General features: G+C 51.5%; 11 protein-coding genes across 11 annotated transcripts; 4 read left to right on the top strand and 7 right to left on the bottom strand.

Annotated features, from left to right (window-relative positions):
- Nucleotides 1-84: 84 nt before the first annotated feature.
- Nucleotides 85-2,418, bottom strand: Aoc3 (Membrane primary amine oxidase; the record flags this gene model as incomplete). The annotated part of the gene is made up of 1 exon (XM_032024724.1): nucleotides 85-2,418. One exon carries the CDS (start codon nucleotides 2,416-2,418, stop codon nucleotides 85-87), a length of 2,334 nt encoding a protein of 777 aa, XP_031878621.1.
- Nucleotides 2,419-3,994: 1,576 nt separating this feature from the next.
- CGGC5_v004303 (uncharacterized protein) lies at nucleotides 3,995-5,308 on the top strand (the record flags this gene model as incomplete). Its single annotated transcript, XM_032024723.1, has 1 exon — nucleotides 3,995-5,308. One exon carries the CDS (start codon nucleotides 3,995-3,997, stop codon nucleotides 5,306-5,308), a length of 1,314 nt encoding a protein of 437 aa, XP_031878609.1.
- Nucleotides 5,309-5,368: 60 nt separating this feature from the next.
- Nucleotides 5,369-7,896, bottom strand: CGGC5_v004304 (uncharacterized protein; the record flags this gene model as incomplete). The annotated part of the gene is made up of 3 exons (XM_032024722.2): nucleotides 5,369-5,443; nucleotides 5,522-7,437; nucleotides 7,491-7,896. The coding sequence occupies 3 exons, from the start codon at nucleotides 7,894-7,896 to the stop codon at nucleotides 5,369-5,371; spliced, it is 2,397 nt and encodes a 798-aa protein (XP_031878567.2).
- Nucleotides 7,897-8,306: 410 nt separating this feature from the next.
- On the bottom strand, nucleotides 8,307-9,764 carry CGGC5_v004305 (putative transporter; the record flags this gene model as incomplete). Its single annotated transcript, XM_032024721.1, has 1 exon — nucleotides 8,307-9,764. One exon carries the CDS (start codon nucleotides 9,762-9,764, stop codon nucleotides 8,307-8,309), a length of 1,458 nt encoding a protein of 485 aa, XP_031878570.1.
- A 1,571-nt stretch (nucleotides 9,765-11,335) lies between these two features.
- CGGC5_v004306 (uncharacterized protein) lies at nucleotides 11,336-12,626 on the bottom strand (the record flags this gene model as incomplete). The annotated part of the gene is made up of 3 exons (XM_032024720.1): nucleotides 11,336-11,855; nucleotides 11,911-12,281; nucleotides 12,336-12,626. 3 exons carry the CDS (start codon nucleotides 12,624-12,626, stop codon nucleotides 11,336-11,338), a joined length of 1,182 nt encoding a protein of 393 aa, XP_031878610.1.
- A 1,749-nt stretch (nucleotides 12,627-14,375) lies between these two features.
- CGGC5_v004307 (Choline transport protein) lies at nucleotides 14,376-16,028 on the top strand (the record flags this gene model as incomplete). The annotated part of the gene is made up of 3 exons (XM_032024719.1): nucleotides 14,376-14,557; nucleotides 14,611-15,182; nucleotides 15,235-16,028. 3 exons carry the CDS (start codon nucleotides 14,376-14,378, stop codon nucleotides 16,026-16,028), a joined length of 1,548 nt encoding a protein of 515 aa, XP_031878566.1.
- Nucleotides 16,029-16,253: 225 nt separating this feature from the next.
- On the bottom strand, nucleotides 16,254-18,059 carry CGGC5_v004308 (uncharacterized protein; the record flags this gene model as incomplete). The annotated part of the gene is made up of 8 exons (XM_066151263.1): nucleotides 16,254-16,291; nucleotides 16,359-16,430; nucleotides 16,497-16,695; nucleotides 16,749-17,347; nucleotides 17,420-17,604; nucleotides 17,670-17,771; nucleotides 17,828-17,911; nucleotides 17,973-18,016. 8 exons carry the CDS (start codon nucleotides 18,014-18,016, stop codon nucleotides 16,254-16,256), a joined length of 1,323 nt encoding a protein of 440 aa, XP_066009416.1.
- An 844-nt stretch (nucleotides 18,060-18,903) lies between these two features.
- CGGC5_v004309 (uncharacterized protein) lies at nucleotides 18,904-19,830 on the top strand (the record flags this gene model as incomplete). The annotated part of the gene is made up of 3 exons (XM_066151264.1): nucleotides 18,904-19,406; nucleotides 19,511-19,712; nucleotides 19,768-19,830. 3 exons carry the CDS (start codon nucleotides 18,904-18,906, stop codon nucleotides 19,828-19,830), a joined length of 768 nt encoding a protein of 255 aa, XP_066009417.1.
- A 1,285-nt stretch (nucleotides 19,831-21,115) lies between these two features.
- Nucleotides 21,116-22,408, top strand: CGGC5_v004310 (Carboxy-cis,cis-muconate cyclase; the record flags this gene model as incomplete). Its single annotated transcript, XM_066151265.1, has 4 exons — nucleotides 21,116-21,310; nucleotides 21,364-21,484; nucleotides 21,523-21,966; nucleotides 22,020-22,408. 4 exons carry the CDS (start codon nucleotides 21,116-21,118, stop codon nucleotides 22,406-22,408), a joined length of 1,149 nt encoding a protein of 382 aa, XP_066009557.1.
- A 208-nt stretch (nucleotides 22,409-22,616) lies between these two features.
- On the bottom strand, nucleotides 22,617-24,128 carry CGGC5_v004311 (uncharacterized protein; the record flags this gene model as incomplete). Its single annotated transcript, XM_032024713.1, has 1 exon — nucleotides 22,617-24,128. One exon carries the CDS (start codon nucleotides 24,126-24,128, stop codon nucleotides 22,617-22,619), a length of 1,512 nt encoding a protein of 503 aa, XP_031878556.1.
- A 643-nt stretch (nucleotides 24,129-24,771) lies between these two features.
- Nucleotides 24,772-26,188, bottom strand: CGGC5_v004312 (putative epoxide hydrolase; the record flags this gene model as incomplete). Its single annotated transcript, XM_032024712.1, has 4 exons — nucleotides 24,772-24,950; nucleotides 25,007-25,343; nucleotides 25,412-26,007; nucleotides 26,065-26,188. 4 exons carry the CDS (start codon nucleotides 26,186-26,188, stop codon nucleotides 24,772-24,774), a joined length of 1,236 nt encoding a protein of 411 aa, XP_031878557.1.
- Between the last annotated feature and the right edge of the window lie 691 nt (nucleotides 26,189-26,879).

The raw sequence follows: 26,879 nt of genomic DNA on the forward strand, positions 1-26,879 counted from the left end.
ATTGGTGACGCTCTTAGCGGAATGATTATCGATGTCTAGGTACAAAAGCGTCATGAAAAGATCTAAGGGAGCTTTGGTTGACCTCTATATCTCGTCGTTCTTCTTGATGCTCAGAACAGGTTCAGCGATATCGACCTCGCACTGTCCAGGCAAAGCAACTCCGTATGAGTCGTATTCCAACTGTCCTGTTGTCTCATTAACAGCTACCCATCTCCTGTTGAGGAGGTCTCCATCCTGGGCCCTGTCGTTGAAGTTTTGTGGGGCGAACACAATGCTGCTAACAGCTTCACTGTAAAGAGTGACAGGAATGTCCTCAGCTCTGGTAAAGTGATGCATTCCCAAGTTGAACCATAACACAATGTCCTCGTTGTCAGTGCCCTCGCCATTGAAGAACTTGAGGAAGTCCTGCTGAGGCTTCATGGGAAGGTTGACGTTCGCATGGCTGTTTGCGTATGGCTCATTGTCATGCTGGCGAGAAAGTGCGAGATGCGACTTGGCAAATGGTGTTTGGTGCTTGGTCCAAGGCGAGTTCAGCGGGGTGAGGTGGATGTTAGACTTGCCTGGAACCACGCGGTAGCCACGCTTCTCACCCCATGCGTTCGTGGCGTTGGGGTTGACAATGCAGTACATGGCAGCATTGTTCGGCTGCCAGTTGAACTGCTGCTCCTCCGTCATGGTGGACTTCTGCAACTCCATTTGCTCGAAAGATCCGAGCTCGGGATACCAAGGCTGAGTCTGATTGACAACGACGAGCTGGCTGACTTCGAGGCTGTTCTTGGTGTCAAGAATGTCAAAGTCGGCCTTGTAGGTGAGAATGTGGTCGTGGAGTGACCCCATAGTTGCCTCCTGAATTCTGGGACCGAAGTTACCCTGGTCTGCGTAGTAGAATGATGACTGCAGGAATCCTGAAGCACGGACAGTGACTTCCAGAGAGCCATCTACATGAAATGAGTAGTCAAACATGTAGTCGTAGTTGCCGACAGTCGCGACGGATCTCATCGTCAGCGCGGACGCTTTGACGGTCCCAAGGTAGCTGAAGCCGTAGTCGTTGCTGCTTCCGTAACGATGGCGAGAGACAGGGTATCCGGCATCAGCCTCGAAGATGCAGATGGCGTCGGTGTTCACAACTGAGGAGTTGCCTTCGTGATATGTCACGTTCCAGAAGGTGCTGCCAAAAGGACAGTCGTATCCTTCCACAAGGGTGCCAAGGTCCGTACCAAGGCTGTAGTAGGTATCGTGGTACACAGTTCCGGCAGCCTTGGGAGTGAATCCGGCATATTGAGCAGCTGCCTCTTGAAGAGAGAGCTCGTAGATGACGCGCTCGCCCTTGAACTTGATGTCATAGTACATCAGTCCAAGAGTCCTGGAGTAGGATGTGTAAAACGACCACCCCATGTACTCGATGTACTTCTCTTGCTCGTCGACTTTGTAGCGCTTGCCACCAACCTCAAGACTCTGAGGTGCCAGCTTGTCCTCAAGATCTCTGACGCCCATGTCCGGCTTGTGGTCAAGAAGGCCCCAATCAGGAGTCCTTGTTTGCTTAAATGTCTCCTTCAACTCGCCTGCGTCCCAAGCAGCCCTGAAGTCGGCAACAGTAGCAAAAAACTTCTCGTTTGTGACAATGCCTTTCAACTTGTAAAGAGAGGAGTCCGTGCCAGTAACGTCGAGAATGACGAAGAAGTCCAAAGGAGTGAGGTACGTGGCAGTGTTGGGATATCTGAACATGACTGTGCGAAAGGCTTGGGTGCCATCATATGACAACGGCGTTCCGCTTGTGGAAGTGAGAGTTGTGCGGTTATCAGAGGAGCCATAGTAAACTCCATCAATGAGCTGGGAAGTGATATCCGAGATGTTGCTCATCACAGAGATCAAGAGCGGCTCCGACGCTGCCGTGCGAGCGTTGTCAAAGTAGCGACTGTTGTAAGGGATCTTTCCACCACTTCCGCCGTTGAAGATGTAGTCGAGCTTTTGGATCTTGGTAGCATTGCTGACCGGGAGCGGCCCAACCATGTACTCTTGCGAATCTGGCTCTGTTTTTCCGCCCGCGAAGATGACGACGCGAGCATATTTTGGCGGAGACTGAGCTGTGCCACTGAGATATGGCAGGACGTCAGACTTGTTGGTGTGAAGAGTGTCGATCCAGTAGACATAGTTGTCAGTGACATTTGCAATGCTAGGGTCCGTGAGATTCAGGCCCGCGGCTGGGTCATGAAGGAGGTTCCAGACAGCTAGATTGTCTTCAGGCGAGACTGGAGCCCAGACGTTAGTCTTAGGTGCCTTGACCTTGGGTGCCGATTCGTTGACATTGCAGGTAGTGATATTGGCTGCTCGCTTGAACTGTCGACTTGGGGCAGACGAGGCTATTGCTGGCAGAACATCCAAAGCCAGGAGGCTTAGCGCAAGTTGCTTGAAGAACATTGTGATGGCAAAAATGGGCGAGCTTTTTCGTCAACACCAAGCTTGGAGTACGTACTAAAAAGGACCGGGCAACTGAACGAGAGATGGTGGCTTTTATGAACGATTGTGGTCCGAAGTCGCATTGCCCTTCAGAAGACTCGGTTAAGAGATCTTTTGTTACTGATAGTAAGTATTGACGAGAGAAATGCTGCCAAGGCTCTAGACTTACGGAAGTTTTGCCGGTCCATGCCCTTGGGACGGACTTCACCAGTCACCCGGGCCGGGTCTAGATATGTGGCTTGGCGGATTGTCTACGAGGAACCGTTAGCAAACTTCGTGTCACTGAGCCCATCGTCCTTGCAAAGTCCATGTAGATCCAAAGTGCGGTATCTAATCTAATCTGCATGCCAAGAGTTCTGATGGACATCTCGCTGCTGTCTTGCATTATCAGACTGCAACCACGGATAGTAAGACGCACATAATCCTGCCATCTGATTTCTTATCGGCGCGGCCAGCGTCTTCGAAATCACATCGAGGAGTGTTTCTCATACGTAATTGCTTGAGATGACGATTTTGAGAGTACTTCGCGGGAAAGATATTCGATGTTCGACAGGCTGTACCCAGTTGTTTATCCTGAACCTGGCAATAGTTCCCCGCGTATTGGCAGTGCGGGGTTGAAGGCCGGAGACGTCGGGGCTTATCAGTGTAACCTCCCGCTGCTCGCGAACTCTCGACCTTGTCGTCCTAGCTCCCTCTACCTGACTTTCGTTCATGATGACAGCACTGTTCATCCGATCCGGTGTTAAAAGATTACGGAAAATTTGAGGATGACTACGTAATCAGCGGCAAATGGTTCGCCAGCATTGACATGTCTAAGGTAGGTATCTAAAGAATGACAGCCGTCGGAACATGGGGTGACCGGGGCCGACAGTGTTTTTCGGACAAGGGTCCGCTATCGCCCGAGCATCGGCCACGCCTCCCGATGGCGGCTCTGATAAGGACGGTAGAAGCTGGTAAATAGAGACGATGAGCGTTCCGCGGGTTCCATCATCGTCAGTCACATATGTTTGCTATCGGGGCAAAGATATGCACCTCGAACAACTCATTATGCTGGCTTCGGCTTCATTCAAGACCTTCTAGCGGTCATCACTCATATGAGGACTCGATGGGGCTGGAATGGGTGGAAGGCATCGCCAAACGGACGACGAATGAGTATGTCATTGACGCAATTAGTTCAATTGGGCAGTCGAACAAATGTCTTTGGCTTTTTAGTCAATGTTCGAAGTTAGTTCTCCTGAGTAGAGCAGTCGTGCAATGATTGTTGCAGACCGCCCCAGTCCAGGCAGCAGCAAGGCTGCTGGGCCGCAAGGGAGGCACTGACGAGCGCATTGGCAAGAATCCAGTGTTTGTATGTTAACAGCACTATTCTTATTCAACGCCAATGTCGCCTAGAGCTCGCCTAAAATCTCACGCTACCGTTAGTCGCAGATCGTCCATGTTGAGTCACCATTCGAACTACAGCGATATAAAAGCTCCAAAATCATTCCTGAAGGAAATCATTTGGTTTCTCTAGACCAACTTCACACGGAGCGGCAGCATGGTCAAAACCCAAGGTCCGACGTCACGCATCGTCGCACACGGAGCGCCGAGCAATGGATACCTGCAATGCCTGCCCTCAGAGCTCATTGCAAGAATAATCGAGAACCTCGACCTCAAATCGATGAAAAGATTCCGCCTCGCGAATCGTTTCACCGCTGCACAATGTTTAATACCGCCATTCTTGCGCTTTTACTCCTATCAGTCTGCAAGCTTGACGCCTACGAGCCTAGAGCATCTTATCGAACGGACGTCCAGCAAGATCGTCTCTCGAGCTGTCAAACATATCACAGTACATGCTACAAAGTTCGCTGCATCGGACTCTGGCAATGACGACGAAAGGCTTGTTGCTGAGCTCGCCACGGCTTTGGGGAACATTGGCACTCTGGGCTGCCTAGAGATCAGCCCCCAAGAGAGACGCTTTCGCAAATGCGGAACGAAGAAACGGCGCCCAAAGTGGCAACCGACGGATGCTCGGGAGTTTCAATCGGAAACTACGCGGGCTGGGGCGGGTCTTACAATCGTCATGTCTGCGGTTGCCCGCAGCGGTGTATTCATCAACGACCTGAAAGTGTTTTGCTCACCGGTGTCGTACGGGAGTGTGGTACAGACTGTTTTCCTGACCAATCTTCTGCCAAAGTTAAGGGAAAAAAACTCGAAATTCGAAGCGGCCGTCAAAGACGTGGAGAAATTGTCAATCAGCCTGGGTACAAGGAGGAACCCCAAGGAGGTCCCGTTCCGACTGGGAAGTTACCCAGTCATTCCATACTTGAGTGCTACCGACCGCAGGGCTCTTGCCAAAGAGAACTTTCCTGGCCTCGCTGGATTGCTTCGGTACATGAGAAATCTCAAAGTTCTTGAGATACATCTGCACAACACTCTCAAGGGGAAGACATTTGCGTACAGCGAGATGTTTGACTTGGTTGCAGACCAACTAAAGTTGCCGAAGCTGAGGCGGCTGACCCTCGACATGGTTCCAGTCAATGAAGCGTCTTTTCTCGTGTTTTTGGCCAACAGTCCAGACATTGAGGACCTGAGCTTGCGGTTCGTGCATATCAAACAGGGCTCATGGGAATCACTTTTGAGTAAAATCGCCAACCCTTTGACAAAACTGCAGCTCGACTGCATTTCGGATGATACGCGGGACAGCATCAAACTCTGGCCAGATGGCCTGCCTCGCATGCAGGATGAGGATGTAGAAGTTTATCATGGCGATGGAGAGCATGTGGATGCCTCGTCTCTCGACAGTGCTAAGAATTTATACAAGAGAGACTTCAACACCGAGGAAATACGACAAGGACTGGTTCTCAGGTAGTCCACTGGCAAAACCTGATATTGGTATAAGGGATAAAGCGAACAATAACACCATGCATGACTACCAACTGGATGTGGCCTGTGACAGGGCCTTGAGGAACATATGTCGCATGAAAATGAACTTGACCACCGAGGGCTGCATTGGCAATAAGGGCTTGGTATATCAAGCGATGTCTAGGTACATCGGGCCTGATAGGGTTTATTCTATGCTTACGGCCGTTGGCTTGATCTTGAGAATTTCAAACCAACTCCCCCCCTCTATTGTATGTGGCACCGTGAACACGCCGACACGTTTTCTCACAGGCTGCCCAGATTCGGGATTACAAATTTCAGAGAGAACAAGTCCAACATCCATCCCTTGGCCCTCGCCGGAGACGTCATCTGTTGGGGGATCACGTCCGTCGAAGAAGGCCTTCACGCTGCCGAGGAGCAGGACCACCAGGTCCAAATGCTGCTTTGCGCGTGAACGAGAGAGGTATAACTCAGCCAACCTGTCGCAATCTGGTCGGAATTCCGCACCAGGAAAGGGCTCAGAGTCGAGCCGGTAAAGTCCTATGTGCTTTGTCGACATATTGAACGATGGTATCTTCGCGTCTTCATGGCTAGTTTCTGTCACATACTCCGAGTCAAGCTCCACGGGCATGATATTTCCCTGCAAGTGAAGCAGATGAGGCTTGAACACTTCGTCGGAAGGCAAGGGCATGTCTGTGGAATATGATGTGGATGCAGTGACATGATGCCGAATCATCGTATTGCGCGAAACTAGTTCCACACTGTTGCATTTGAAATCTTTGGCCGGGCTTAGAGCCCCGGCCGAGCTCGGCCAGCAGATGTCTTTCGCAGTCAACAGCTTCTCGCCCTTGCTGAACTGCATGCTTGTCCACGACCACGAGGGAGCGTAGTAAGGTATGGATTTCATTGGAGAGTAGTCCGGTGACGTCTTTGGCGAAAGCCTATGTTGTATGGGCCATCCGCTATCATCATGAAGGCGACCGACGCTCCAAAGAAGGTCGTACGGTAATTTGGTTGCGTTGTCCTCGGACATTGAGATGCCGGCAACCCAATGCACGCGCGACTTCGGATCCTCTGCTTCGGCAGATAATTGAGAAAGATGACGGAAGAAAGCGCTTAACGTCAACTGTCTGTCGTCTCTCTCACAAGGCAGGTGCATGACACCGCGGAAAACCTCATCAACCATCAGGCCATTCAACTCCAAGTGCCCTGGGGTTTTATCCCAGGTACATTGCATCTTTCTATCCAGTTGATGATTGTGAGTTTCAGCCATACACTCGCAACGCTGGTCTTCCTGACATTCCCACACCATCTCAGAGTTTCGAAGATGGAGAACTCTTGGCGACAGGGCGATGCCTTGAAAGGAGGAATCGTTGCCAAATATTGAAATCATCTCATCTCGAGTGCGGCGGCCATAGTAATGCCGCTCCTCCCTGAGAAGTTGGTGAGCATGATACATGGAGTCTCGAGCGTAGATGGTGTAGTCGCGGCCGCGATGGTTTACCGGGATCGGGAAGCACTCAGGTGTCTTCTTGGGGTCCACATCGCTAGAGATAACTGTCCGAGGGCCAAAGCTGCTATGGCGAAGATCTTTGAGGCCAGTGATGGCAATGGTGAGAAAGGACCCGCGAAAGATTATGTCCTCTCGATAAATATGCCAGTTGCAATCCTCGTCATCATCCTGCACAACGCAAAAGTCTTTGACCCAAACGTATCTTATGCCCTGCTCATCGGCCACGATGAGGGTTTCCTGAATCGCCTTGGGGATCTGCCACCATTGGATCTTCTGCTTTCTCTCCTCCAGGTTCTCCCCCCGCGTCGGTGCCATTGGTGGCTCCAATTGCTGAACGCAGGAGTGCACGACTGCTGCATAGGGCTTCGTGTCCGAGGATGCGTCGACTAGTTTCACTCCCATTCGAGGATTCTTTCCGAGATCCAAAAGTCTCTTTGGCGCCATCGCCGTGTCATATTTACCACCGCAAAACGGCTTGCTGCAACGCTCGTGTTGTGAGAGACAGGATGAAAGCCATCCCTTGACGACTTTTTGTCGCCGGTTGGAGTGAAGCACTGGAGCGACTTCATATGCAGGTTTGAACATTGGCCAGGGAGATGGTTTATCTGGGGTTAATGTTATCAATATGTTTCGGTCAAGCTGTCAGAACATCGCTCACCTGGCTTGACGAAAAGGTCGCATCGACCACGAAGAATCGGCTGCGAAGCGTCTATCATACCATCTGGCCCTTGGATAGTCTCGGAGACGAAAGCTACCATGAGGACTTTGTGAAAGTAGATCGAGACCCTTGTCTCTTGATCCCAGTCTGGGTCGACTCTCCTGATCTTGTCAAGCCCAAATCGTTGATAAGCTTGGTAGATGATGTAGCAAAAGTGGCAGCCAGCCTTACTCGATCGCTTAACGATCGCAGCCCATACACGGAACCAATGCTTAGCGGCTTCGGGTTTGAAGCCGGGGTAGTCATCTTGAAGATTGGGGAACTGGTTCGGGTCTAGGTCATGACATACGATGCATGGGGGTTTCGACGGCAGAACCGCCTGTCTTGAGTCCTGGATACCCGCCATGGCTTCAAGGATCTTTCCAATGGAACTCCTTGTTTCGGCAAGAGGTCGCAGTGGTTATTGACGCTTTGTGAGGTTGGTAAGGCTTCGGTCGGTGTGATGCTCGAATGCCGAAAAAGGACAGGCAGTGAAGATGGAAGAAGGGGCCAATGAGGCAATCAGATGGTTCAGGTCGGATCAGTTGGACCCACCGTTACCGCTGTCATCTATGCCCGCTTATGTAATGTCCCCTTGGGATTCATATTACCGTGATTGATGCCCGTGGTCGACTTCAATTCGCTTCACCGATCAGGTTCTGAGATGTTTGTAGATTGATTTAATCAACTTTTGATTTGTCTATTCCTTGCGGGTATCTGGTTAGAAACTATCTGATCTATGAAAAACAGCGCTATTCTATCGTAAATGGCACCGTATTAAATCCCTTCTCTGGCGCGGACGCTCTCAACGCAATCCTGCCATCTGATGACCTTCATGTAGATGCACTCTATGATGGCAATCAGCACCATACCGCCGCCGAGACCAATCCAGGCACCGTCGAGCTCCATCGCAGGGGATCCCAGCTCGAGCCATACCGCCAGGGGCACAGCCCCGATGTAGTTGACGGCGAAGACAACACAGGCCGCAACAGACTGTCGGCCAAGACCGCGGAGGACGCCGTTACATCCGCAGATGATTGAGTCGATGAGTTGGAAGGCGCCGACGGCGAGCATGGACTTTGTGGCCAGCTCCTGGACGGCGGCGTCTTCGGAAAAGACGAGCCCGAGTTGGTTTCGGAAGAGGAAGAGGATGACGCCGTCGATCATGCCGACAATAGTGAAGACGGCGGCGTAGAGGCTACTTGCCCGACGGGCGATGGAGACGTGTCCGGCGCCGATGAGGTGTCCTATTCTAGTCGAGATGGCGACGGAGATGGAGAAGGGGATGTGCCACATGACGACCGAGATCGTGGTCAAGATCGTTTGAGCGGCGAGATGTTCGGTGCTAAGGTATGAAGTGCTGAGGGTCAAGATCTCAAAAGCAGCCCATTCGCCAACGTTAACGAGCGAGCCTGCGATTGACAGCTTGACGGGCGTGCCCCATTCCTGGAAAGCTTTTCGAGAGAAGCCGCCCCAACATTGGTGAGACCATTGGCCGAAGAAGACGATGTACATGAGCAGGAGGATAGGTCGGAGGTCGTTGGCAAGCGCCTGGCCGAGAGCGGCACCTTCGAGGCCCATATCCAACTTGAAGGCGAAGAGCCAGCTGAGTAGGGCGTTGACCGGGGCGCAGATGATGAGAACGATCATAGCACTCTTGAAGTCGCCCTGGGCCTGTAGAAAGCGCTTCAGAGCCTCGAACGCGGCGTATCCGGGAATTCCGATCAAGCTGACTCGCAGGAATGAACCGGCCTTGATAGCCAAATGATGCTGCTTGATGAATGCCGAGAGGATGCTTGGAGAAAATATCCAAAAAGCGCCAATGGGAATGGTGGCGATGGCCATCAGGATGAGCATGCGTTGGACATGAAGTCCGACAGCAGTGAGGCGCCCGGAACCCTGGGCTTGGGCGCAGAGAGTGTCGAGAGCGGTGGCCATACCCTCGTAGATGGCCAATCCGATGATGTTCATTGTTGTCAGACCAATACTCGCGGCGGCGAGGTCATCGGCGCTAAGATGACCTGCCACGAAGGTGGTGATGACCGTGAAGGAGTACTGAAGCAGATACGTGGCGATGAGCGGCAGCGAGTACTGACACAGCAGCCGTGACTCGGTCAACCAGCTGCTGGTGACGGGCTCCGACTTGGGAATCGGCTGGTCCGCCAGCAGCGGCGTTGTCTCGCCGGTCCGGTACTCGTCCTCATCGCGGTCGCGGTCGCGATCGCGGTGGTCCATGACGGGCGACCCGATTAGCAGCACCGTAATAGGGCGGCAGACGGGCGTGGGGTAACGGAGCGGATCGGAGGTAAGAAGATCGGTGGAAAAGAAAAGGGACGTGGCTGGCTTGACTGGGATTGAAGAGCAAAGGGGGACAGACGAGCAACGCAGCTGAAATTAGGTTGATGGACGGCTAAACCGCTACGCGCATGTGCTTAATTCTAGGAGAGGGTGTGCTGGTACATGTGGTCGACGTCGCCGGGAGGGTAAATCCGTGCGAATTGAAGGGAGAGAAGATGTGTTTGATGGGGACAAATTGAGAAACAGAGTTCCGGTCACAGCAGCTGATGAAGCCGGACGAGAAAAAGTTTTGCTCACAGCTGTGAACGGACCGGGTCTGTGGGGTCTCCCATCTCCACTAAAAACGCCTCAGATGCTGTGTGCCACAACGCCATGCATTCCGAGATCCGAACCCGACTGGTGGACGCATGATGGTCGCTGCGTCAGAGATGGAATGTGAGGGGGCCATGTTATGTAAGATATTGTGAGGAATACATCGAATAGTGTAGCAAAAATTGCGACGAAGACTCGTTGAAAGCGATTCCGAGTGAGTAGAGAGACTCACTCCAAGACGGGTATTGAAGCTCCCATGCTTATTGACATGGTGCTGTATCAACGTCACAACATCATGAATCTGAGAACCACTGTCCGCCGCTCAGCGCAGGCAACACCTCATTACTCTTTACTGATAATTATGTGATTGATGAGTCGCCTTATACTCCATTTACAAGATATCTACTTAGTAATTCAAGGCCTTTGCAACTTCTCGGTGTTCGGTGATTGGTCTCATTGCGGTTTACTTAGTAAAGCTGAGCTCCAACCCCTGGAACCTCTTACCTCATCCTCATGGAAAATCGGGTGTCAATTACTCACTGCGCCTAGATAACAGCAAAACACAGCCAAATACTGGGCTCACAACGCTAAAGGCATTTCACATTGGAAGTGACATACAAAGAACCCCCTCCATTACACTAAAAGCTGTTCACCCGACGGCCGATAACTGCCATGGCTGGGAAAAGTGGCCTGCCTGCGCCAAAGCTGCGACCCGCTATCGATCCACCAACATCGCACCACTTAATGAGGGTCACCAAATGCGCCGCGCATCTCATTTGCTCTCAGCCCTGTCGAACGGAGATGGTTGATAAATGAGAGAAAATAAGGACGGTCACCACTTTTATCCGCCGGGGAGCTATCTGGATGTGCTAAGGCTATTTCAATAAAATCTTCGGGGTCTTTCAGGCGTGAGTTCTCACTGAAGGTCTGCCTCGAACGACTGTTACATAACCCCGGGGTTTGTATTAAATCTTATTAAATGAACGACGATCTTTCTCCACTGTCTCATTGCGGTAATAGCTGCGAATGATGTTGGTTCCAACACGACTCTTGGATCTGGGGTTTCCTTTGAAATATCACGCCAGTTTCCACACCTGTGTGGCTTCGTTTCCGCTCCCTGAACATGGTGGAACTATCAGCGTCGATTGAAGGAAAACCTAAGCAATCTGCTTTTTTCAGTTGGAACAGCAGAAATTTTACAACCGATAGCCAGCCTCTGAGGACTTGTATGATCCCTCATGAGAACTTGATCGGCTCTCATGCCGCTGTGGTACGAGATCCTCATTACTCTCGGTTCTGTAAGCCCCCTCCTCCTTGTCTTTCCGACTGTCGTGGACATGTCCCTGTACCGCAACTGGCCAATCGGATGGGCGTAAGGATTTGCTTCGTGTAGCTCTCGATTTCGCAGCTCCACTCGTCAGATGTGATCCATATCGCGAGTTGGTTCCTCCGACGATCGCTGTGGCGTGGAGCCTGCCGCTCTCATCCCCGCCTGACGCGGTCAGTTGGTAAGGCGCCTGAATCGTGGCCACAGACGTCGAGCCCATGAGACTGTCGATGACTCCTTTCAGGCTCGGGATGCAGGCTGTCATCACAGAAAGGCCCAGTGTGCACTGCAGCCAGATGACGTGTGGTACAGCGTGCCAAGTGCTGTCCTTGTAGTCCGTGACGAGAGTGTGCGTGCTGATGAGTCCCGGGATTGATAGAATAGGAACACTGAAGATGACATAGTTAGCAAATGTGGCAGGTAAGAACTGGGTGATGAACATACATGATCCGAGTTCCAAACAAAGCGATGACCAGCAGCTTTCTCTTCACGGTGGTCTGGACCTTCCACATCATTGCGACTGGAAGGAAGCAGAGCACGACGTCGGTGGATATGTCCATTATTCCATTGTAGAGGTAGACAACCTCTCGTCTAGGACAGTTTTCCAGGCTGATGGCAAGCCATGGTCTAGGAAGTGAGCACTGAAGAGCTTCGGCTGTAATACCAGACACCATCCATGTGATAACTACACCGAAGAGTAGGTGATTGGCGATATTGAATTTACCGTGGTTATTGATTGACTGTATGAGCAGACACAAAGACAATTTGGTTGTGGCTGCTGTGGCAGTCGCGAAGATGGACGATGCGTAGAATAGCTAGATCAGATGACTGTTAGACTAGATGTTTTATACCCTAAAGGGAGTACTAACCTTGTAAAAAGCTTCGAGTTCCGTAGGGCGAAGAGCATTCTGGTGACGACCCAGTCCGTGGTTACAGGCCGTGATGACGAATGTGGTCTGCACGAATAGCAGAGCTACAGACATCAATAAGAGCACATCGTGAGCTTTGAGAGATGTGATGTTGAGACGGATGATGAGCTTGAGTGTGATGCCGATGATGGCGTAGATGAGGAATACCAAGGCAGAGACGACTGCAAGTGCAGCTTTGTCGTCTTCCTTCAACGCGTAGAAGGGCGGAGCTGGTGGGTGATCGAACAGCATGATGTTGCACGCTGCTACGACGTGACATTGGCACGGGGAGAACGCGAGTACTTCAGAAGATGACGAACTCCCTTTCAGCTTCCACCACCCCACCGGAAATCTTTGTCATAAAGTTCATGGCGGTTGATGTAGACATTGGGACGAAATTTCTGCCCAGTAAACTTTGAACAGTGGACGGTATACTCCGGGAGATGTGCTGGCTTCACGGTGTCCCCAGCTTGTGATTATTGGGCAGATCATAGCTGCCAGCATAGGATCAGAGTAGCTGCAAGGCCGGCTACTGATGGTGCCTTGAGTCGTTCCTACCGAGCTATCGGAGAGAGTTCTCGACATGAATCGAGGCAAGTGTGCCCCATGGATCGCAAGGCTTCTCCATCCCGGTACCATGCAAACTCTGTTCGCCGTCCCGAGGGGATGGATGAGTCGTTTAGTGGAAAGTTCCACAACAGTGGAAGAGACCACGTTAGGGTCCCTTCGTCTCCTGACAAGGGTTTTACGCACTGTCTGGTCATTCTCGCCCTGATTTTCGTCGATCCGATCTGCTTGTTTGGACGACTTATTTTGCTTTTCCTTGCAAGCAGGTTGCCCATGATCTTGGGAGCGGAAATTCAAGTGTTGGACACGTAAACCATGCCATCTGAAATTTCGGTTCTGCACCATTTGCATTCGACAAGGATGAAGAAGAAGTTTCCCGAGTGGGTCGAAGAATCATGAAGATATGTACGCAGGTGGAGTTGGAGAAACAAACAACAGCTGTTGGGACAGGGCTTCTTCATTTCGGTCATAGTCTTGGCCCGGCACCTTCGGCAGACAACTTCTATGGTCTACAGCACGACAAAGGTGATTGCCTTCGTACAAGAAAATATTGTGCCTTCGCGATCCAGTGCGTTGGGTGAATGAGAGCGGCTGATGTGCTTTCGAGGGTCGGCCCGTGCCAATTCTTACTTGGATGAGGCCTGTTCCAAAAGCGCCATGTTTCTAGTGAGGAACGAATAGTGGTATTCCCTCGGCTATCCAAAAGAAAACATGCATCGGCAGGATGCTAGCTCATGCTGCCTCAGCGGCTGCAAAAATCTTTCATACCAGCTGGTGAATCGTGTCAGAAAGATAATCTGAAATGAGAATCTCGCTCGCGGGAGCAAAATCCTTGCACCCGGCGATCAAGGGTCCTTAGAACCAAAGACTCACAGCGATGATCAGGATGGGTCCCGGCAAGCCGGCGTGGCCCGTGAAGAGATGAAAAGGTTGCCCCCGCATGTAACCCCCCGGCCCGAAGCCCACAACTAAGGCTACAGTTGGCGGGGATGACTCCCCGTCGGGAGATGAATCTGCTGAGAGGCTTCAGAAGGACCGATGCCGGCAGACTGAGAAAAAGCGCATGATTGGAGACAAGTCAGAGAAAAACTACTGTCATTGGTCTTTGCCAGCTGCAGTACTACTGTTGTGCGATTAATGGCTTCGCCTTCGGACCACCTCCGCCGGTTCGACAAACCCTTCGGCAATGCTGCACGTAGCTGGGTCTTAGACTTGCAGCCCCCCTTGCATTCAATCATCAGCGATATTTATCTGCGAACGGCGCAGCAATTGGTTTGAGTTTTCTTGTCCGCCCATGCTATCCCGGCCCGATCCTGTCATCCCAGAAAAGGGTTCGCAACTCCAGACCGTCGAGGTTGACCGACCCTTTGTCTGACACACTCTTTCTTCCAGCGGAACACTCGGCTTTGGTTTGCTGAACCTCATTCACTCAAAATGTCTTCAGCGGAAGGCATCGAGATGCAGCCGACCGGCAAGGACGCAACCAAGATCAATACGGCCGAGTCGAAGCATGGATCCGATGTGTACAACCAGACGAGAACGCAAAGAGTGTTCTCATTCTCGCAACTGTTTGCCTTCTCCCTGACATACATGGCCTTATGGGAGGGCATGTGCACGTAGGTCATACCCACTCAACAACCTTGACTTTGAGCGTGGCTGAACTGTTTAGGAACATGTACTTCGCCCTGTATAACGGAGGCCCACAGACATTCATCTTTAGTTTCATCATCGTTTTCTTTGGCGCCATTTCCCAAGCGGCCTCACTCGGTGAAATGGCTTCTATCCAGCCCGTTGCTGGGGCCCAGTACCACTGGACCTATCATCTGGCGCCAGCGAGAGTGAAGAGGTTTGCAACTTGGATCCAAGGATGGTCAACATGGTTTGGCTACGTTTCACTACTCGCCGGAATCGCGAATGTCACCATCATCCTGCTGGAATCTATGATCCAACTCAATCACGAGAACTACGTTCCCGGCGGCTGGCACACATCAGTGCTCGTCATTGCCATGTGCGTGATGCAGGGGCTGATGAACACGTACTGCTTCAAGGTCATCCCCTGGGTCGAGCTTGTCGCTGGTGTTCTCCACGTCTGTCTCTTTGTTGTTTTCGTCGTTGTCTTGTCGGTAATGGGCACCCGACATGACAGCAGCTTTTTCCTCGAAACCAATTTCGCGTCGGGTTGGACGGACAATTACGTTGCATGGAATCTGGGGATGTTAACCTGCGTTTGGAGTTTCACTGGTAAGGCTCCCTGTGCGCCGTCTTAATGACTTTGAACTGACAGGTGCTTCAGGTTTTGACAGTGCAATTCACATGAGTGAAGAGACCCGCAAGGCCAAGTCGGCTGTTCCTCGCGCCATGTTCTGGTCCATTTTCATGAATGGTTGCTTGGGCTTCATCATGGTCTGTGTCATCTTGGTCGCCATGGGTTCTGTGGATGATGCCCTCAACGCCTCCTCTCCTATCCTTGCCATTCTCCTGGCTATAACTGGCTCAAAAGGTGCTACGACGGCAATGATAACAGGTCTTTTCGTCGTATCCTTCAGCGTTAACCTCGCCAACATCGCCTCGGTCTCTCGTCTTACGTGGGCATGGTCAAGAGACGGCGGAATGCCGGCATATCTCGCCTACGTCAACCCGAAGCACCGCGTACCCATTCGAGCTATCATTGTCACCGTTTTCATTGTCTGCGCTCTATGCCTCCTCAATATTGGCAGCTCTAGCTATGTTGCATTTGGAGCTATCACCTCGCTGTCGTCCATGGCCCTCTACATTAGCTATGCCATCGCAATCAGCAGCATGCTTTACGCTCGCATGGCCAAGACTGGAGGCGTTGAACTTGGAGAGTGGAACCTCGGCCCATTTGGTCTATACATCAATGGTTTTGCATTGATCTATACACTCTATGTCATAGTATTTCTGCCATTCCCATCAACCATCCCGGTCACCGCTGAAAACATGAACTACTGTGGCCCAGTGATGGTATTCGTGTTACTGCTAGCAGTTGCTCTTTGGGTTGTCCGCGGGAGAAAGGCATGGAATGGTCCCAACCTCACGATTCTGGACTTGGTCATAGGTAATTCTTAAAGACGCTAGAGAAACCATTGAGATTTGGTTGTCATAATCTATCACAAATCATTGATCTCAAACGTAGACGTTCTTGCAATCTTACGACCTCGAGAGCTTTCTGGTCATCAAAAAAACATCGAATCGAGACAGTGTTAACTTGGTAAGCCGCTTCGGCGCCCTTCTCCTGCATCTGCTGGCTAGGTAGACAAATATTGAGAGCCTCGCATGATCATCGTGCTTCTCTCAGCTCTGATAGGATAGCCAGTTCTGTATCACTTCGTCTAATGTTAAAAGATGATCGGGGGCTTTCCATCGGGGGCTTTCTTTTCTGTTCCCAAAAGAACCAACCTAGCAGAACCAGTGCTGTCAATGGAATTGTGAAGGCGAAGTAAATCCAAATTTTTGGCGAAAGCGAAGATCCTGCGACTCCGTCGTGAATATTCAAAGCCAATCCTGGAAGCCTCAGTTGAGCATGGGGTCTCTTACCTTCCTGAAAGTCGAAGAAAGTCATGCTAAAGATAGAGGCAAGGAAAGTGCCCGGTAGGAACGTTGCTCCGAGAAGTGATAAAGCTTTCATAGCCTTACTATCTCTTTTGCTGTCATTGGCAAGCTGTCTCTGGTCTCCAGCGATTTTTAGGTTTAACTTAGCGTCGTTCTGAGCGATCTCTGCTGTAATGAACGATATCTAAGTGACCCATGTTACTTGGAAGCCAGGCATGTATACTTGCAGCTACTGACCATGCTCCTTTGGATGTTTAATCGTTCAATGGATACGGAAACGTAGCTGTCAAGACCAACAAGCCGTGCTCTTTGCAAGCCCAAACGATCTTGAAGACTGAAATGAAGGCTTTTCATCTCTTCCGACTTCTCACCTGAAGAAACGTGTATCCAAAACGACTGCATGGCTTCTTCCGCCGCACCCAGCATCCTTGAGTATAGGCCCGGTCGTTGATGGAGAACTTGTCGATGACACTCAGTCAGATCACTAGCGACAGCTCGGAGGTTGATTTTGCCGTCTTTGAAATAGCTGAGTCCTGCAGCGGTCTCATTTACACTGATGGCATCCTCCAGCCGCCTGATCCAGGTACGGCACTTCCTTTGACTGAGTTCGGATCTCATGGAGATGACATAGCAAAGAACAAAGACTGGGAATAGAAGAGGATGGAAGGTCTCATCAGCGCAGCTTTCGAGGTCCTCAAGACTCTCCGGAATGACAGATGTCAAGGTTCCTTTGACAAATGCTGTGGTTTGTCGACGTCTGAAGGAGTAAGAGAGAATCAACTGCCAACCTCGCGTCTTGCCTGTCTGGCGCGAGTCTTGCTTGCCGCAAACGATCTCTGTTAATCCCAATGTTAGTTTATCGTCTCAATGTGAGGTCCCGATCTCAATGACTAGTTATAGCTCCTTACGAAGATGAGGATCATTTCCATTAATCTCGGTGTATCGATGCCAGAAGAGGGGTCCAACAACGCTCGTCAGCTCTACAGCCTGCAACGGTAGCCTCATGTCCTTTAGCATGGACTGGAAAAGATTGGGATGTAACGACAGTGTCAAAGGGGTAAACGTTTTCGGGTCTTTTGCATTGCTTTGCAGGCTAGATGTCGGGAGTATCTCGCGAATCAGTCCTGCGGCTGAAAGGCCGAGCTCGGGGTGGCTCACACGAAACGCAGGCTGCTGGATGATTGTACACTTCCAATTCGAGAGGTTCGATCGAATTCACCCTGACAAAAGTTCAATATCCAATCCAGCTCGCCTAACACACTTGGATTCAAAATAATCGGCATTGGGAGAGTTGCCGTTGCCAGCTAGGGACATACCTCTCCGCGAAAGTATCTAACCGCTTCGGCATCAGAAAGAGACCCCTTGAAGATGCTCTTGCTTTTGTCCTATTTCGAAAGAGACTGTCAGCAGGGTGTCAGTTTCGAGAATATAACAGTACGCAGCAAGTTTGACGTGACTCACCACATAGCGCAGGATCTCGAGATAAGTTGTGTCTTCATGCACATGTGTGCACTTGGCCAAATGCTTTTCAAATACTCTTTGCTCCATACTGTGATGGCCGAATGCACGAGATCCTAGGCTGATTCCTTAGTGTAGATTCAAGCTCCAAAACTAGCGTCCAACGGGAAGGCTCCAGGCTGCGACATTTTGCAAGCGGTGAGACATGTACTCTATTGATAGAGGCGGGGGTATCGCACGTGATGTCAGCAGCGGCCTATCACGGCGCATATCAAATCCCTTGCACCCGTTGAGGTGCATATCGTGATGATAAGGGGCCAATCCCATTTAGTTGGTCCTCTGAGGCGAGTGACGATGAACTCAAAAGTTCCACGGAAGACTGAACCGAAACAATGCGGACGCCCGACGACTGTGTGTTTCGACTCCAGAGCGAAAGCAACCGAGGCGCAATGTCAGGTGATCGCCCCGAGTCGATCGGGGTCGTCTGAACTGGGCGTTTGAGGATAATATCAAATGGGACCATGACGACTTGGTGCTGACCTTTTCGAACGTTGACCAATACGAAGTGCACAGAATTCTTTCACCTTGTCTAGCGCAAAGAAATAGTAGGAATCAATTGGTGTGAGGTTGATGGGCAATTTCCTTGATAACCAACTTTAGCATAGCGTGCAGCACTCGCTTAGCATGTTCAAGCAATCGAGGCCCTCCCTGATATTCAGGCCAAGCCCTAGAGGTCGAACATGAGTGGACTGTGCCGCATCTCAGCATTTCAGGACCGGCCAGTCCCTTCAGCCAGGAGAGTCAACAATCTCACTCATGGCCTTTAAGTAAGGGTGCTCTGTCGAGGCAGAAAACCATGACCGTGCATGTTTGAACCAAAGATGCTTCCAGTCTCGAACCTTCGTTCAACAGGTCACCCAACTCTACCGCGGCAATGCCTTCGTCAACCGTTCAAGGTGCTATTCTTGTGAATGCCGGCGATGTAACAACAACTTGGACCGCTCCACCATCATGCGCCACCAAACCAGTCACTGTCCAGCTTGGCAATGGCGTTGATGTTGGTCGGGGGGGTTGGCAAGAAAACTGCACTCTGGAAGACCCAGGCCCCTACGATGAATGTGTACCCGACGTCGGAATTGCGCTTCTTAATCTACTCCTCAACGCCACGAACATATCTACAAGGAGTCTTGTTTTTTACCACTCACCAGGACTTGTTTGCCCATCCGCATGGACTCCTGCCGGAACGGCCATCAGATACGATGCCACCTCGTACGACCTGAGCGGCGTCTTTGCCGACCCGACCCTGACGATCACCAAGACTGCAAGCTCTACCGAGACCCAAACTTTGTCTCAGATAACCCCCTACATGAATCCCGTCCCCAACATGGTCATGTCTGCTCTCGAGCCCGGAGAAACCGGAATTTGGTGCTGTCCTTGGTGAGTGAACTGCGCTTTCCCACAACTTGTCTCTTTTGCAGTGCCCCAGCTCGTTCTGGCTCTCATCGTCTAAACAGTCTGACTGATTGATGTACGTCATGCAGCGGCTACACAGCACAGCCGTTCGGCCCTGGCTGCTATTCCGAATCACCCAGAAGCCTGTACACCGCAAATACTGCCTGTTCTGTCATCCTTCGCCCCACCGCCGCTACAAAGGTCAATGTTACATACACCTACCATGGTAGGACGATAACAGCCGAGGACTTTTCATGGACCGCGTGGACTGAGACTACGTATCCGACCACAGTAAGTTGGACTGGCTCTACAGCATACCCAGATGCCTTGATCACCACCCAACCAGTCATACTGGTACACAAAGCGCAGGATGCGGTGGAGACAGGAGCTCCGCAATGCCCGGTTGTGACAAATTCGACCTTGATTCTCGCCAGGCCAACATCCTCCGCAGAAAGCAGCTCAACATCCTCCGTTAAAGGCACCTCAACACCCACTACAAGCTCGCCCTCTGCAACAGGCACCACAGCGACAGGGACTTCGAAGGCGAACGGGATTCCGAGAGTAGCATGTGGTGCCATGGTTGCATGGTGGATCGCTGTTTGTATGATCAATACGTTGTGATGAATTAGGGACGCTTTAGGGGTTGGGCCAGTGCGGTTGGGTGCAAGTTTTACCTGTCCAATACCAAATATCCTCTATCTACTTCATATCCAGTGTCGCATCAAAATTTTTCAATGGTGCCTGTTGCCAAGAAGATGTTCTTTGGGCACAGTTGGTTCAAGCTTTCCGACTACATGTTGAACAAGGAGCCGATCTAGAGGGCCACGCACCCTGGGTAACATACATGGTGGCTACGTATGGCACAGGAGGCAGATGTTTTCGGGAAGATCTTCTGTCTTCAAGTAGATTTTGTTCGCCATCCTCTCTCCGCTGTCTTTTGTCTCTGTCAGGCGCAGCGGACGGGAGTCGGCATTACCGTGACGAATGGTCCGAAGGGATAGCTCCGTACCATCCGCCCCGGCCGACCGCTGCGGAATGTGGGCGGCACCCCGGAACAAAAACTCTAAGAAATTGACGAATTGCCCACCGCGGACGACGCCGTGCAGTGCCACTTAGATTGAAACAAGCATTTCCTAGCGGCGGGACGACCTGTTTACCCTGCCCGACTTGTGGGATGCCTGCCGGCCCCTTACTGCAATCAGATTGGGCGAAGATCCTGATTACGCGTGCGCCTGTCAGTAGGCAGCGTAATCCCCTCATAGGCCAATCCCCTTGAATTTCGTCACCACGGGAGAAGCCACACCTTGGTCTATTCTTGGCGCTCTAGTTGGCTGGACGCGACTCCTTTACGGCTGTACGCGGAGGCGGATGTTTCCTGTTGCTATGTTTTTCATCTAGTTTCTGTTTCTTTACAGCAAAGGGGCGTTCTCCACAGCGATCTTCCGACTGGTAGACTTGTATCCCCCAAGTAGGAAAGCTTAGTATACCTTATTGAGCCGCGCAACATCCCTTAATCCTATGGGGCTGAGTTACCTCGTGATGTGGGATAGTGATTGTCCCGGTGCGAAGCCCTCGTCAATCATCATTTCGACGGTAGAAACATCTTTACAGATTCTGTATATATCTCCCTTGTTGCCAAGATGCCCAGATGATCATGACAGACCTGCTCATCCCAACTTCCCAGACACATCAACATGCGCTCGTTTACGTTACTGACTCTGGCCGCGGCAGCCGTCCCGGCTCTGGCTGACACTCACTACTTCTACTCTGGTTTCTTCTCCGGCAGCACCATCGTCGGCGTCGAGTTTGACGATGAGACCTCCTCTCTCACCCTCGTTAACAACATCACCACCGATGCGTCATCGGGATCAAAGTGGATCCATCTTGATGTAAGCTGGTGCTCCATACGTTGGTGTAGCGGTGCGGCTAACAACTCGTCTAGTCCCGCTTGAAGAACCTCTACGTCGGTACTACAGGTTACTTCCAGAGCTACACTATCACCGACGACCTCAGCTTGGAGTACGCTAGCAACGTTAGCTTGTCGTCAAACTGCAAGTCCAGTTGTGAACTTGGTGCGAGAACCTAAGCTGACCCCCAACAGGCTCCAACGCCAACTTCATCACCTCGTCCACGGACTCCCCCTATACCGTCTTCGGAACCCCCTACGGAGGTGGATGCTCTTCCTTGGCCATCACAGTCGACGACAACGGCGTCCTCCAGGAGGCTACTGCGAATGTCACGTACGACAGCGCCGCCGGTGTCCACGGAACCGACATGAGCCCTAACAACGACTTCATCTACTCTGCCGACGACATGGGCAACGCTGTCTGGGTTCACTCCTACGACAACACCACCGGCGAAGTCGCCGAGGTTCAGTACCTTGCTGCGGCCGAGGGCTCTGATCCCCGCCACCTCGCCGTTCACCCCAACGGAGGCTGGGTTTACGTTGTCTACGAGGCGGCCAGCACGATCGCTTCCTACAAGCGTGATGCCACCACCGGCAAGCTGACTTTCACCAACACCACCTACCCTCTGCTGCCCGATGGTATGTTTCATCATGTTTGGATTTGCCGAATACGCTTGCTAACTCCCACTCAGGATACACCAACTCTTCCTCCTACTGGGCCGACGAGGTCATGTTCTCCGTTCCCAGCAGCAACTCGAGCGCCACCGCGCCCAAGTACCTCATCGCTGCCACGCGATCCCGCACCGTTGGTATCCCGGGATACGTCTCGGCCTTTGCCCTTGACAGCTCCACCGGCGCTATCACCGAGCAGCTCTTCCTCCTCCCCACCACGAACAGCGGTGGTTCTGCGAACGCGGTCTCCCCTGCCAAGTTCAGCGAGGACTACTTTGGCATCACGGACAGCGGCTCGAACTTCCTGGAAGTATGGAAGATTGATGCTAGCGGCTCCTCTACGACTGCGGCAGCTGTTGCCCACCTCGGCCTGTCGTCTGGCCCGGCCAACATTGTTTGGTACAGCTAAATAGGGTTGTATTTATACATTGACTAGTGGAGGAAGTCATATACGAGGCATGTTCATAGCGTTTTTGATCTTCATCAATACAAACAGTCTTGTATTCAACTATTGCTGTACCTTGCAGTCCAACCTACTGAGCTGAGGCACCGAAAACAACTGCTGGACGTGGCCTTGCAGGTGGTCTAGTGATCGGCGGAGAACTTCTTGATGACCACTAATCCCAGCCATTCTTTCTGTTCCACGCTGCTCTAATCAACGAGTCGAACGCTCGAAAATCATATCTTGATAACTCCTTCTCAACGTTTAGCTCGCATGTCCCATTGTAGCGATTGTCCGGGCTGTTTGGCGCAACTGGGGTAGGGTCGTTATTCCCAAATTCCATCTTGCCGTCGCGTTCGGAAGACTCAATCCACGGGCTAGGGAGAAGGCCAGAGTCCAAGACAATGTAACGATTGGGGAACAGACGGTTTCTCATGTTTTCCAAACGTCTGAAAGGATGATTCAAGCATTGTACAGTATCGAAGTAGAAGTCGGTGAGATTCGTGAGCTTTGTGTGGATGCTGTTGAAAATGGTTTCCCACCTCCCTGAGAACGTGTAAACACGGTCGTCGTTGAACGTGAAACCAAATGCGCCATGCGGGCATCGTTCCCAATCATGGGTAGGCGTGCCCGACTTAGTCAGTAGTTCGCCATGGATACGCAGGTGAGAGGCGATGCGGCAGTTGAGCAAGCGCAGAGTTGTCAAGGATGTCTGCGCCAAGACCCAGTTGAAGTGGTCATGGTGGGAAATGACGAAATTGATGAGGTTGAGCGTCTTGAGATGCGGGAATTCCAGTCCCTTTCCATCAAAGTAACCAGGAGCAGTTCCCCAGTACTCTTGAAAGCCAAGAGTCAATGTCGTCAGAGAGTCGGAGAATTTTGGCAAGATCTCCTTTTGTAGGTGAGGTTCGAATAGCCATCGCTCCTTGCAATAAAGGTCGTGGTCGGGACCGTGCTCGTTGCATTCTTCCAGAACCAGGAGATCCAGCCGAGTGATGTGTTTGACTGTGTCTGCCATCTCCGACGTAACCAGGCTTTCGAGGGAAGTATTTTGCACGTTCTCCAGTCTCAGCCATCGTATGTTGGTGGCATCTGAATCCTTAGCCCGGGTTGCCATCGCGTCGAAGACCGTCTTGAGAGTTGCGGATCGAGCACCAAGAGGCTCAACGCCGTCCTCCCACCCATCATCCCAAGCCGTAGACTCTACCCTTTCCCCTCGGCATTTGTCGCCGAAGTGCAGGTGCAACATTCTCAAGTTCTTCAACTCAGTGATACGGGCCACAGCATTAGTGAATCGTGGGAACTCGCCCTTGTTCTTCCAGTCCTCCCAGATCTCCCAGTCACCGTCGTTTGCCAAATCTTCGGGGGCACTCCTGATAACTGCGCACTGAGCCACGTTGCGGATGGTGTCATTGTCGACCATCTTGTTCCACATTCGGAATTCGCTGCTGTCTGCTTCTTCTACATCTTCGTCCTCGTCAAAGTCGGCTTCCGGGGCATCATGGTGTACGAGCGTGATTGTCTCGAAGAGGTGAGGTGTCGCAAGCGTGTTCCATTTCCGGCACACCAATCGGGCGTTAGCGATGTCATGGTCGCCGTGCACGAATTCGCCGTACGCACCCTTCTCGTCGAAGAGCGATCGAAGGATAAGACCCAGCACCTCTGTCGGGAAATCGTTCAGTTCCATGGTGTGATTACTGTGATAAGTGTAAACAAGGAGAAGAAAATCGACCTCACTGTCATCCGCAGAAGTGCAGTTCAGCTAGCTTGATATATGAGAAGGCAGCCCCCACTTAGTCGCGAGCCTAGCTTCAGGGGTCTGTAGGCAGCACTGTGGCAGCCTAAAGCTGCCAAAGGATTGAGAGGCACAGAGCTTGGCTATGCTAGGTCTAATCCAGCTTTGCGATTTTATCGCGCCTCAATGGCGTTCCAAAGCTATGACATTAAAGGCTGAAGGTTGACCAATTATGATTCTATAGCTTCAAGAGACCCAGGCCGATAATTCTATGGCTATCTTGCAATTTGTCTGCTCCTATTTCAACTGGCTTAAATTTCATGACGTATGGCGAGCCTGGATGTCTCAGTAGGTTCCTGACAGACAAAATACGCTGGGCTAGTGGCCACGGGAATAACTAAAGCAACGTTGATGTTGCCGAGTACAGAGGTTGGGGCACTGAAAAGAGACGCCACACGTTACAACCACGTGTTCTAAGAAAAACGACATGACTGGAAAAAACGCATTTATGTCGTTGGTTTCGATGCTGGTTTAATTTCATCTAAGTTCCGACATTCTTCGTGATCCAGAAGTCCGTATGAATATGCACCATCGCTCAAGGCAGATATTCAGGTCGAACCCGGGAGTCTACCAGCCTGCGAGAAGGCCTAAAGCCCCCACTAACCGGCTCTGTCTCGGGCTTGTTCCGCCAGGCTTTCGAGGCCAGCTCCCGGACATCCTGCATGAGACCCTCGGGATGCTCCAGCGCAGCAAAGTGGCCAGCATTATCGCGTTCTGCGAATAGTTAGAAAACTAGATGATAGTCTTTCTGATCTGTCCTCTTTGCTCACCTTTGTAGAAAACAAGGTTGCCGGTTCTTTCCACAGCGCGCTTCGAACCTGGCTCGGTGTCCCACAAGAACGAAGTGTATCCAAAGGGCACCTTGATACAGTTTTCCTCTTTGAGTGCAAATTCGGGGAACTTGTCATGAGTCGGGCTCTCAAAGTAAGGCAAGGTCGAGGGTAGGATGCATCCTGTGAAGAAGTACAGCGATGCTGTCGTCAGGATTGCCTTCGTCCAGAAGGGCTTCTTCTGGTTCTCAGGGTTGGCTGCTTCGTTGTACTTTTCGCCGACCCACATCAGGATACCCATCGGGTTGTCGTGCAATGCGATTCCGATGGTATGAGGCTAAGATGCATGCGTTAGAATGAACTTTAGGGGCTTGATAGAAAAGCGTCGGCATCGAATATACTCACTCGGCTTCTCATGCAAACTGCATAGCCCATATGGTTCTTAAGCCAGTCCTCGTTCCTCTCCGCTACTTTCTGCTCCCGCTCAGAGTATTCCACGCCCTCAGGCATCGGGCTCGGGGCGAAGTTGAGATGCACGAGCTTGCAAGAGTCGGTGTATTTGACACCCAATTCACGACCTACAAACGATCCCCAATCGCCGCACTGAATCATGTACTCGTCGTATCCCAGCTTTTTCATGAGCTTATCGAAGACTCGCGCGTTGTCCTGAAGCTTCCAACCAGCGCGTGGTGGCCAAGACGACCAGCAGAAGCCAGGCATGCTAGGTGAGACCACATGGAAGGCCTGGTCGTCAGGATTGCTCGGGCGTGTCAGCGGCTCCCAGACCTGGCTAAATTCCCAGAACGAGCCAGGCCAGCCGTGGATGGTGAGAAGGGGAATCGCGTTGGCATTTTCCGACTTGGCATGAACGAAGTGGATCTTCAAGTCTTCGATGGTGGTGATGTGGTGTGGAACCCTGTTCATCTCTTCCTGGACTTCATACCAGTCGAAATCGTTGGTCCAGGCATTATACAGATTCTCAGCCCAACCATACTCAGGTCCTAGGAGTCATAGTCAGTCAGGCTTAACTTCAACGTTGATGTGCGCAGTGATTTTACCGTAGTTTTTACCCGCATCGGGAACAACTGGTCGTCCTGGTAGTCGTGTGTCCTTCAGCTTGCGTCGCAGACGGTCAACCTCTTCCCGCGGAATATCAACTTTGAAGTCTTGGATCTCGGACATGATGATTTAAACGGCTGGTTTGCACAAATCCTTGGAGATGAGAAGTTCAAAATAGCAGTGTAGAGTAGGGGTGCTGGGAGTTCAAGCAACCCCTCTCGATGACATCGGATGAACACATGTTTCAATGGTGATGTAATCACGACACAGCGACCTAGTTCCAAATTGGCGTTGGACGCTAGCTTGCCCACGTATGCTCAGTATGTGCATTGAAGTGCTTCTGTTGTCGTATCTGTGTCTGGAAATTCGGCTTTTGACCGGTGAAGAGAGGATCAAGCACAATCATAAAAGAAAAAAGCATCGCCGGGTGTTGTTGTTAAATGTTTTCCCGTGTAAAGACCGATTCTCCGATCCTAAAGTGGTCGCGGAGCTCCGCGAGTTGCTAGACGCCATCCAAGTGGATCTCTTCGGGGGATGCTCCGGCAGCATGTCCGTGCTTCCACACCCTTGCCATGTCTTTGGTCTTGTCGAAGTGAGGTTCTGTGCGCCCGCCAGCGCGTTTCGGTTCATTTTAAGATGTTCTACGAGGTGTGAGAAAACGACACCTAATAATTTCGATGATTTCCAGTCATCTGTGGCAGCGGGTTAATAAACAGCACATGCACGGCGAGGGTGAAGTTTCAGTACATTCAGGGTGAAATCCCGCCCTGTTGGCAGCGCCGTGCGAACAAACTCGATAGCTGTCTTCCCAAAT

This window comes from Colletotrichum fructicola, assembly GCF_000319635.2.
Source record: "Colletotrichum fructicola Nara gc5 chromosome Unknown KSG_Nara_v1_contig02, whole genome shotgun sequence".
NCBI lineage: Eukaryota > Fungi > Ascomycota > Sordariomycetes > Glomerellales > Glomerellaceae > Colletotrichum > Colletotrichum fructicola.